Source organism: Typha latifolia, chromosome 11 (genome assembly GCF_019914945.1).
Source record: "Typha latifolia isolate L0001 chromosome 11, TyphaL0001v2, whole genome shotgun sequence".
NCBI classification, from domain to species: domain Eukaryota; kingdom Viridiplantae; phylum Streptophyta; class Magnoliopsida; order Poales; family Typhaceae; genus Typha; species Typha latifolia.
Window position 1 is genome coordinate 5415882 of NC_133096.1, and position 11748 is coordinate 5427629.

At 37.6% G+C, this 11748-nt stretch overlaps 2 protein-coding genes across 2 annotated transcripts; both read left to right on the plus strand.

Annotated features, from left to right (window-relative positions):
* The first annotated feature begins 248 nt into the window (after positions 1–248).
* On the plus strand, positions 249–4469 carry LOC140797142 (glycosyl hydrolase 5 family protein-like). Its single transcript, XM_073150406.1, has 4 exons — positions 249–732; positions 2810–3057; positions 3137–3657; positions 3828–4469. Exons 1-4 carry the CDS (start codon positions 334–336, stop codon positions 4349–4351), a joined length of 1692 nt encoding a protein of 563 aa, XP_073006507.1. The 5' UTR covers positions 249–333; the 3' UTR covers positions 4352–4469.
* A 2070-nt stretch (positions 4470–6539) lies between these two features.
* LOC140797900 (glycosyl hydrolase 5 family protein-like) lies at positions 6540–10725 on the plus strand. Its single transcript, XM_073151591.1, has 4 exons — positions 6540–7060; positions 8079–8326; positions 8973–9493; positions 10140–10725. Exons 1-4 carry the CDS (start codon positions 6650–6652, stop codon positions 10625–10627), a joined length of 1668 nt encoding a protein of 555 aa, XP_073007692.1. The 5' UTR covers positions 6540–6649; the 3' UTR covers positions 10628–10725.
* The last annotated feature ends 1023 nt before the right edge of the window (positions 10726–11748 follow it).

An 11748-nucleotide genomic window follows, 5' to 3' on the forward strand; every position in this document is an offset into this window, starting at 1 on the left:
TACTTGCTACCTTTCAATGTATTATATACTTGTGCCTTGGCCTAATTAATAATCACCATCATCATTTTAAGTATTCCACTCTTGCTGCTATTATATAGACTAGTGACCATGGTCTTCTTATGTAATATACTCTTAATGAGAAAAATAAATTTACAGTGACACTACATGTTGCGTATGCTTGGGAATCCCATGAACCATGGTGAAGCGTAGACTCCAACCCTCGCAAATTCCCACCCAACCGACACCGCATCTTGTCCGCTTCTATTAAACTCCTCCATCTCTAACTATCCGACTACCCACTTTATCCACAATTCCACACCAACGTCGAATACCATGCCTCCCTTATTCTTCTTCCTCCTCCTCCTATTCCCCACATCTCCGACTTATTCGAGCCCTACTATTCCCACCCCGCTCTCCACGAGCTCGCGATGGGTCGTGGACGCGAGCGGGAGACGAGTCAAGCTCGCGTGCGCGAACTGGGCGGCGCACTTGGAGCCGGCGGCGGCGGAGGGGCTCGGGAAGCAGCCGTTGGACGCCATCTCGAAGCGAATCGTCTCCATGGGATTCAACTGCGTTCGACTCACTTGGCCGCTCTACCTGCTGACAAATGACTCGCTCGGATCGCTCACGGTTCGTGCCTCGCTGAGTCGACTCGGGCTGTTCGAGTCCGTCGCCGGAGTTCGTGTCAACAACCCCGAGCTGCTGGATCTCACACTCGTCCAGGCGTTTCAGGTTAGAAGTAAGCCCAATCGTTTGGCAATTATTGGTTTAATAATTTCTGGATGGTGGAAATATACGGGTTTATAATTTGCATCTGAAATAGAACAGAGAAATGTGTTGGAGAGTTGATTCTTTGTAAATGTTAGCTGGAGATTCAATAGATTCGAGGGACATAGGATCACTGATATGAGAACACTTTGGGTATGAAGATTACAACTTGTGGTATGTAGTAAGAACTTGGAGGTAAGCTCAGAAACCAAACAAAAATGGACTAAGTTTTTGCACAGGGAATATTCAGAGGAGGATTCTGAATCATTCTTGCTGATAAAAGTTGTATCTTGCAAAAAGAAGACATTGTTCATATAATTCCTCTGTTTGTAATAGTAAATAAGCCAAACATCAACCTCTAAACTACAACATTAAAACGAAACAAAGAAACTACGAAATATCGGAAAGAGAAGGTAATTGTTAAATCATTTGTATCTTATGTTCTCTTTTTAAAGGGTGAATGCTGGGTAAATAGCCTAATTTTAGTTTGCATACATCCATTTGAAACTTCTTTTGGCTTCTTATTTTCAGAAAAGAAGATTGCATCTGTTTATTTTATATACTTTTCCTTCCAAGTTTCTCCAAAGTGATAAGAAATGAAACTTAGCATGCAACAAGGAGCTTCTGATAGAATCGTCATTTAGAGATATTGTTCTTTTTCATGCATAACTCATTTTTCCTTCTATGGCCAAAGATTAACAACTGCTAAAGTGCCATTTGTTCTTCACTAAGTTATAATTCAGTTATGCTTAACAATAGAAAATTTCAAATCTTTTAAGGGAATTTCAACCGCTTTTATGATCTTCATATATGTTCTAAGATTGTGGTATATGTGCTTGCATATGTTTCTGGATGTGCATATATGGTTCCTTGCCTTTTCACCATCCTTCAGTGGATAGAATGATTTAGACCTTTCTATTATCTCCTTTCAACTAGATCTTCAACTAAATGATAGTCATATGGATACAATTTCCTATCCTCCATATATCTTGAACTGTTCATCTTAGATTTCTTCCTAGTTTGGAGGGTATTACCATGGTTCGCCGGATTGGCCAAACCCCATCCCAATTTAGGCCCGATCCAAACTCTCTCTCTCTCTCTCTCTCTCTCTCTCTTTCTCTCTCTCTCTCTCCCCTCACTCTCTCTTACTCTTTTTTTTTTCTTTCAGTCTTTCTTTCGTTTTTTATCTTATCATCATATAACCATTGTTTCTTTTACAAAGAGATCTAGTTATGGTGAACTCCAATAAACTCCAGCGAACTCTGACAAATTCCGGTATATAATTTTTTAATTTATTTCTCTCTCAATTTTTTTTCATTTCTTCCACTCTCTCCTTTCTTCTTCTTCTTCTTCTTCTCCTTCTTCTTTTTTTACTGTACCATGGTTTTTCTTTCTTTTGTTTGATTTTCTTCCGCTCACTCTTTTTCTAATCTTTTCTTCTTTTCAATTTTTATTGCACCATAGTTTTTCTTTTTTTATTTTCTTATTTTTGGTAAACTTTTTTCTAAACTTTTAGAAGTTTTTCTGTATTTATAAATAATATTTAGAAATTTACGTAATTAAAAAGTTCGATCCGATCCAGGCAACTGATACGGTCAATATGTATCGTTTTTTCGGAAGACCGATCCCTATCTCGATTTTTCGAACCTTGGGTATTACTTGGTTGGTGATAAAGGCTTGCTCCATGCTCTCTACTATTGTGGATTTGGGTCAGGGAAATAAATCAATAATGTTTCCATGGCATGGGTAAGGCTTTATACATCTTGCTTGCCCAAACCTGGGATATCTTAGTCGATTGGTTCCTTTAATTCTCTATCTATCTGAATTAGTTATGAACATAAATGCTTTCTACTATGACCTCGTGCATCCAATTATATATTCTCCTGCTCCCAGCCACTACACATGGTCATACTATTCGATCCACTGACGAACACATACAACAGAACCCTGTGGTTAGGTTCTCATTGTTCTAGTTTATAAAGCAAAGCAAGTTGCTGCATATATGGTACTATATTTATGTTGGACTTAAAATATGTGGCAGGCAGTAGTATCAAATTTGGCTAGCAACAAAATCATGGTCATACTGGACAACCAAATAACCAGGCCTGGATGGTGCTGCAGTAAGCTTGATGAGAATGGATTCTTTGGAGACAAGTATTTTGACCCTGATGAATGGTTGAAAGGGCTAACAATGATGGCAACAATGTTTAATAGTTCAACTAGTGTGGTTGGCATGAGCTTAAGGAATGAGCTGCGAGGGCCAAAGCAAAATATTAGTGTGTGGTACAGGTATGCATCCAAAAGAGTTCTTTCATATATGCCATGAGACAATTCAGTGATACACGGTGTAATTCTTTTAACAACTTAGGTATATGCAAAAGGGCGCTGAGGCGGTACATGCAGCAAATCCTAATCTCCTCGTTATTCTATCAGGCCTAGATTATGACAAAGACCTTGGCTTCCTGCATAACAATAAGATGAACTTATCATTTACAGGGAAGGTTGTCTTTGAGCTACACTGGTATGGGTTCTCAGATGGTGGTGACTGGAAGAATGGAAATCTCAATGACGTATGTGGAATGGCAGTGGATAACATAATGAGGAAAGGAGGTTTCTTACTTGAACAAGGTTGGCCGTTGTTCCTTTCTGAGTTTGGGATAGACCAAGGAGGTGCAAATATTGCTGACAACCGTTTTCTCAGCTGCTTTCTCAGTGTGGCAGCTGAGCTGGATCTGGATTGGGCTGTTTGGGCATTGCAAGGAAGCTATTATATCCGAGAAGGGCAATTGAATTATGATGAGACATATGGTATTCTCAGTTGGGACTGGTGTAAGGCCAGGAGCCCCATTTTTCTCCAGAGAGTTACTGCTCTGCAATCCCCCTTGCAAGGTTTGGTACTTAACCTGGTTCCAGTTTAATTTTTTAATTGGTGGCATATGATTATAATGACCTCTTAGATACTTGAAAAGTAGTAATATTAAGAAGTTCTCTGGTAACTAGTATTGATGATGGTTGTTTTGGCCAACTATAGTAACAGTGTGAATTTGTCTGTGATGCAGGTCCTGGCCTATCGAACATTTCGCCATACAATTTGATTTTCCATCCTTTAACAGGACTTTGTGTCTTGATGAAGTCTCCGTCCAAGCCTCTTGAGTTGGGTATGTGTGCAGAATCAAACGCGTGGAACTACACATCAGAGCATAAGGTAGTCCTGAAAGGAACAGACTACTGCTTGGAGACAGAAGATGTGGGCAAGCCTGCAAAACTTGGAACAAGCTGCGAAAAGTCCAATTCAGAGTGGAAGCTGATATCTGACTCAAGGATGCATCTTTCAACTAAGCTTCCCAACAACGGTAGCACATTATGCTTGGATGTTGGTCTTGACGGCATCATTGTGACGAATTTGTGCAAGTGCCTCAGCCTAGATGAAACATGCACTCCTGAGAGCCAGTGGTTTAAAATTATTAGAAGCAATATAGATATTGCTGGTCAAGGCTCCAATATGGAATTGCCATTTCAAGAAGGCTGGGCTAAGAATTCCGTTCTCCCAGAAGAGAAGAGTCTCCCTAAGTATAAAAGATAGGTCCATGATTCTGAAGTACACCTTATTCTTTTCATTGTATTATTTGAAATGCATCAGTTTTAGGTTGTATATGTTGATAAAGAAAGGAGAAAATCACAAGATGCCACTTCTATTGTCATGACTATTCCTATATCATTCTATGAATCATGCACTCTTGCTCATATAAGTATTACAGGACAAGTCTCTGAATAAATGGAACATGGATAAAGTTAGCCTTAGATGATGGAAAGATCATTAAGGACAATGAAGCTGAGATTCCAGTTAGCATGAGAGAGGAATGAAATGAACGAGAAGCACAGAGCTTACAGTCAAGTACTACATTATACTAGGACCTGAGAAGATAAAATAGATGAATGTATAAAATGTTTTTATAGTAGCTTTTACATGCTTTTATAAATATGTTATAGTAAAAATATGGTCCCCGTTATTCAAGTTCAACCATATCATATTCACTTAATCTAGCAAATTATTTATCTACAATAAGACTACCAGCAGAGTTCTAATGACTAGTCACTTGAGTCGTCTAAAATCCTAGGAAACTATACAATTCAAGAATAATTTTAATCACAAAACAGCAGTTATTGCAAATTATGTTAAGGAAATTCATCTAGCTTACCTTCTTTGGATCTAGCTAGTAATGCAGGTCATGCCACCTGAATACTTGCAAATAAAGGATTCAGTTGAAATTATTTCCAACAGATATATATTGTAACATTATGTTGGCAATTAAGTGAATAAAATGTTATAGTAATTGTGTTGCTAGATTGATGTAAAGAGCATGATACAAAGACTAAGTTTAGCGTTCCGATTTTCGTGCATTCAAATGGCATTTGGAGGCATTCGAACACGCCAACAAAGAGCAAGTCTCTGCGTAGGCATTCGAACGACCTTTAGAAGGGTTTGAATGCCTAAACCCAAGAGCAATTAGCTTCTTTTGGCATTTGAACAGTCCCTTTGGCATTCAAATGCATCTACTCAAGAACAGAAGAAAAGTTTAGGCGTTCGAATGGCCCCTTGGACATTCAAATGCATATGACCGAGTCTAGAAGTCATTTTAGGCATTCAAATGACTCTCGTGGGCATTTGAATGACCTGATACATTAAGCTTATGATACTTAAAAGTATTCGAACGGGTCATCAGTCATTCAAATAGGTCATCGGTCATTCAAACTCACTTAGAAAATGACTTAAATTAGTGTTCTAATCTATTTTGTAAATATATATAAGTCTGTGAACCCTAGATTTTTTTCACTGGTCTATTCAAGTAAGAGGTCATATTGTCTATACTAGAGTTTGCCTTAAATTTTTTTCACATATTTAAACTATAGTGGAGTGCAAACAATTTATATATGTGAGGCACACTAGAGTCTATTATTATAAATTAAATATTAAATATTATAAATTAAAGAAACCTCCCCTGCCTTTCTTCAAGAAGAAAAAGCAATTTATATATAGAAAGGAATTAGATATGTTGGCTATTTCTAGAACTTTGTGCTGTTTATTTTCTGACTTCCATTTCGAAGTCAAAGATCCTTTGATTTGTTTTCTTAATATCAGTAATTAAATGCTCATTATTTTATTTTTGAAACAGTTGCATATAGGTGATTAATCTCTGGATAAAATACATTGTACCTATTGCAGTTTGGATAAAGATTATATTATCCCTTTAAACTTTTATTTGTGTAGCCCTGCCCCGTTAAGCTTTTAAACAACTTGCGACGACTAATATCATTTAACGAAGATGGCAGACTAACTAAATAACCCCACTTCTATTAAATAACTATGAACTGGGAGAGAAATTTAGGATTCTTTTAGTGATTAAAAAAAGGGGTTATGTTGCTAGAATAAAAGAAATATGGGCAATTTATTCCAAAGTTTAGGGGTCCAACGATAAATATAAAAAAATGTTCAAACTATACGTAATGATAAAATGTATTTCTCTTAATCCTGTTTTTTTTTCTTAGTTTCCTGCTGGCAGCTTGAGTGTGAGATCAACCGTATGGTTTTCCTTTGGAGTAAATCAAAAGCACACACACACACACATTCATTCCCCCCAATAATAGATGTTTTATATTAAAATAACTATAGCTAGAGGAGGTTGTTACAATGCCATTCCTTCAAGTACAAGAGACAGCATCCACTATACCATTACTTGATCCTCCCCACATTAACAAAAATGCTATGTTACAACGCTTCAAAGCCTTAAACTTCCTAAGCTGAAGCAAAGGCAAAGTACCAAGCTACTCTCTCCATATATAATATCATAAGAAGTTTACCCTCCACTCTAAACTTCAAAGTATGCAACACAGCATGAAGTCCTTCTCTTCCCTTCTTCTGCTCCTTTTCCTCCATTTTCTGACCTTTTCTAGCCCTCTTAGGGCTGCGCCGCTCTCGACGAGCTCGCGATGGATCGTCGACGACTCCGGTAAGAGGGTTAAGCTGGCTTGCGTCAACTGGCCTTCTCACCTTGAGCCCATGCTTGCTGAGGGACTTGGGAAGCAGCCATTGGATGCCATCTCCATGATGATAGCAAACTTGGGTTTCAACTGCGTCAGGCTCACCTGGGCAACCTTTATGGTCACCAATGAGTCCTTGGCGTCGCTCACCGTCCGGCAGTCGTTTCAGGCTCTCAACCTCGTCGAATCCATAGGAGGAATCCGTGTCAATAATCCAGATCTTTTGGATCTCTCCCTCATTGATGCATATAAGGTGAGGAGGCTTGACGAAGTAGCTGCATACTAGAGTCAAATATTACATTAATTTTCAAAAGTTAATTCCTGTGACACCCAGATGCAAACATTTATTTCGTCGTCCTTAATGTTGTGGATGACTAAGGTTTGTTATTGGCAGCGTTATAAATGATGTATTAAAGACAGTAGCTCTACTCTACCCTTAAATATAAGGCTATGTCAGATAGCAGTTATGCCTAACTTAATGGAAGTAAATTAAGTTGAAGTTATCCAATGGGATTGAGAGGACATATGTTACGGGTATTCCTGGGTTTAAATTCCAACAGTATCGGTTAAATTAGAAAATCGTTAAACTTTCACTTCTCTCTAAGAAAGAGAAACTATGCACATATAAATTCATTCTTGGCTAAGAGTGTCAAATTAGTATTACCTATATGCTGAGTATAGTTTGAATGACAGAATAATTGGAATATAGGGTACTATAAGTAGATCTCCCATTAAATTAAGAGTTGTTGACTAAAATAGATTTGATTTGTAATTTCTTTACTAAAATTGATAACACCTAAATTTAAAAAATAAAATAAGTCTATCTTACTGTAGTCTTTTACTTTAAATGGTAAGTGTTTTACTTAAAATGCTGATAAAATTAATATTTTTTTAAGTAAAATGCTAATTATCTTATTAGCATTTTTATTAAAATATTTTAGATTATGCTTCGTAATCCTTAACTTAGGAAAGCCTTTACTTAGAAAAATACTTAATAGTCATTCGTTTTATCTAGGACCATCGTTTTAGCTAGGACCAGGTAAACTATATCATATTTGGTATTTAAGTTTAGGTGTTGCATATTTTGATAAATAAATTTTAAAATAGAGCTTAGTAAAAAAACTCTTAAATTAATGGAAATAAGATTGAGTGCATTGTCTTCACTATCCCATGCTTTAAGATACCATTTCTTTCATTACTCCTTTCATAATTGAGTGTAGAGTTCACAACTTAAAATAAGAATTTATTTTTAAATTTTAACTTTTTGGCAGGCAGTGGTGTCCAAACTTGGTGATAACAACATCATGGTGATCTTGGATAATCACATAAGCAAGCCCGGATGGTGCTGCAGCAATACTGATGGCAATGGCTTCTTCGGAGACAAGTATTTAGACCCTAATGTTTGGATCAAGGGGCTAACAAAAATGGCTACGATGTTTAACGAGTCGTCTAACGTAGTTGGCATGAGCCTAAGGAATGAACTAAGAGGACCCAAACAAAATGTTAATGATTGGTACAGGTATTTGTTACTACGTCTACTTATATTGTTTGATCTTGATTTCCTATCTATTTAAATCTTATAGTAATACAACGTTGTTGGACCCTTGTGGGCCACTTTGTTGTCTTGCATCTTAAGATGTAGCATCATGTAGTGTTAAATGAGAAATCATCATATATAAAAGAACCATAATTAATCTTTCTTCTCTTTTTTTTAATAAAAGATTGAGAGCATGTGTTTTGATGTCCATTTAAATTAAGTAGATGTCACCATACTACTACACAGGACCCTAACAAGCACTAGGAGAAGATACATTATGAAATACATAAGCGAAAAGTTTATTTTGATACACACACACACACACACACACATACATATGTATATAAAATATTTGGGTTATAAATAGATTGGCAACATTCTATCTATTCATCTATTCAACTTAATTAAATGGATTAATTAATTTCGAGTTAAATGGATTGCAAGAACAAAAATCTTGTTTAATAATCGAGTATCAACCTATTTATGATCATAATATGATTACAAAAAATCCAAACTCATTTAAAGCCTTCCAATTCTTGTCAAATTATCTTGTCGTGTCGAAAATTACCACACTTATATATATATATGAATGATGTCTCGTCGTCTTGGGAATAATACATGCATGCAGGTATATGCAGCAGGGAGCAGAGGCGGTGCACGCCGCGAACCCTAACGTCCTCGTCATCCTCTCCGGCCTGAGCTTCGACACCGACCTAAGCTTCCTCTCCAAGAAGCAAATCGACGTAAACTTAACCGGGAAACTAGCATTCGAGGTGCACTGGTACGGCTTCTCCGATGGCCAGGCATGGAGGACGGGGAACGCCAACCAAGTGTGCGGAAGAGTCGCCGGGAATGTGAAGCAAAAGGCAGGGTTTCTTCTAGACCAAGGGTGGCCGCTGTTCTTGAGCGAGTTCGGGGTGGACGTTAGAGGCGGGAACGTGAACGACAACCGTTATTTCGGTTGCATGTTGGGCGTGGTGGCTGAGTTGGATTTGGATTGGGCTCTGTGGACGTTGCAAGGGAGTTATTATTTGAGGGAAGGGGTGTATGGGTTGGATGAGGTGTATGGTGTGCTGGGCTGGGACTGGTGCAAGACAAGGAATGCTAGTATGCTGCAAAGAGTTCAAGCATTGCAGCAGCCATTTAGAGGTAACTAACAATTACTTTCTACCTTAAATGCTATATAATATTTCTCGTCTAGAAAGGGTTAATTAGGATCCTCAATAGTGGTATCAAAGACATCATGTTGCCCTTTTGAATTCTGATCATCAAGTGGCTACAAAGTGTTCAAGTTTCCTTTTGTTAATTCAGAATATGAAAAGATAAAAAACTAATTGTTATCAACTTATTCTTTAGAGAAAGGGTACTTTACTCATGGATGACAGAATGGGAGATACTATAGACTAGACTTAATAATAGTAGATAATTTTATAATTACATCTTTAAATCTTTCTTTTCTTATCATGGACACACTATTATCTGAGTATTTATTGACTTTTGTATTGCTTTTTATTGCCTCAAAAGCACCCCAAAGTTAGTCCCCCCACTAATCTAGAGTTTCCACAGAGATATATGACCTAATTTAATTATACATGTTTAATAATGAATCCTAAGGTCAAAAGGGAGGGAAGAAGGGTAAAGTTGATTAGTTTTGAAAGAGAGGATATTTCTCTATTCCGTCGTTAGATATCTGAAATAAGACTTCGAACGATGGATAATTACATCACAAAACATGCATAATATTTTTGACTTGTATTAGGAGCTGCGATCAATTACCATTCTCTGATTGTTGCAGGCCCTGGTGTTTCTGACCTACCTGAATACAAACTAATCTTCCATCCACTAACTGGACTTTGCATCCTAAAGAAGTCGTTAATAGAGCCACTCATTTTAGGCCCCTGCAGTGGAACTGAAGCCTGGACATACACAGCTCAAAATACTCTTTCACTCAAGGATCAAATCTTGTGCTTGAAAGCTGAAGGAAATGGCAAGCCAGCAATGCTTGGAATCATCTGCAGCGACTCGCGTTCGAAGTGGGAGTTTATCTCAGACTCAAAGATGCATATCTCATCAAACATATCTAGCACCAGTGGCAGGTTATGCTTGGATGTTGGAGATGATGGTTATACTATTATCACAAGTCCATGCAAGTGTTTGAGTAAAACTCAGGAGTGTGATCCCCAGAGCCAGTGGTTTAAGCTAGTTAGTAGCAATAGGAGCATTGTAAGCAAGAATCCCCTCAGGGAATTGCCTTTCCTATTTGCTAGATGGAATACCATGTGATATTGTTTATTCATGTCTGCAATATATGTTGGCGATAACAATCTGATTCCAAAAAATCCGATCAAAATAAATTAAAAATAAACTTACAAATTTCAGAATATAAATTCTGAATAGTCGAGTCTAGTGTTGGACACTATCTCCTTAAGACCAATTCGCCCTCCACCGATTGCTTCTGGAACAGTGGACGTCGGTCTCCCAGGATCCTGGACTGCCTTGCACTGGAAAGGAAGCAACTTTCTAATGCCTTGATTAGACCTGAACCGTGCTGTACTCTCTCTCGACCAGTAGACTCAAACTAAAAAGACTCGACAATAAACTCTCTTATGTGTATATTTATTATGCAGACTGACAGCCTATGGATGCACCAATTCGGGTCAGAAACCACTTCGATCCCGAATCAAATCAGACTTGAACCCGAACCCGTATCAGGCAAAAAATAAAATTGGACTTTGACCCGTGCGAGCCGAGCCGAGCCGGGCCGGGCGGCGCGCGTGTGTGTGTTAGGTTGCATAGTAACCTTTACCCACAAAATAGGTACCCCTTTTGGGGCCCAAAGCCCATAGGAAGTTTGTTGCTTATATACCATACTAACATTTCTCAAATATCCAATATGGTACTAAACTTACTTTCCTTTATTTCCCATTGCCATGATACCCACTTTAGAGCCAATTATCATTCACTTCTCTTCATGAATTTGATTAAGTGAATATATGACAATAAAGTATGCTTTGAGCTAAATTGATTCCACCATTAAACCATTATAAATAATGTGTGGGCCCCACTTAAAACTTAGCTCAAAATTAATAAAATATTCATGTCAAAATCATGAAATTACCAACAATATATATATATATATATATATATATATATCAACGTACGGTTTATTCATAGTATGTACATAACGATATTGTTTAGTATAGTACCATAATAATATGTCAGCATTGAAGATATAACACGATTGGCACTACAGATCCATGCGCTATGATAAATTTAAACTATGTCTAGGCTCCAGATTAATCAGAAGTGAAGAGTAGATCTTGGATGAGTGAGTGAATTCAGAATCTGTAGAAGATCTCCATTTGTCATGCACTGCTCCCAGATGAGCCATCTGATAAACCAAA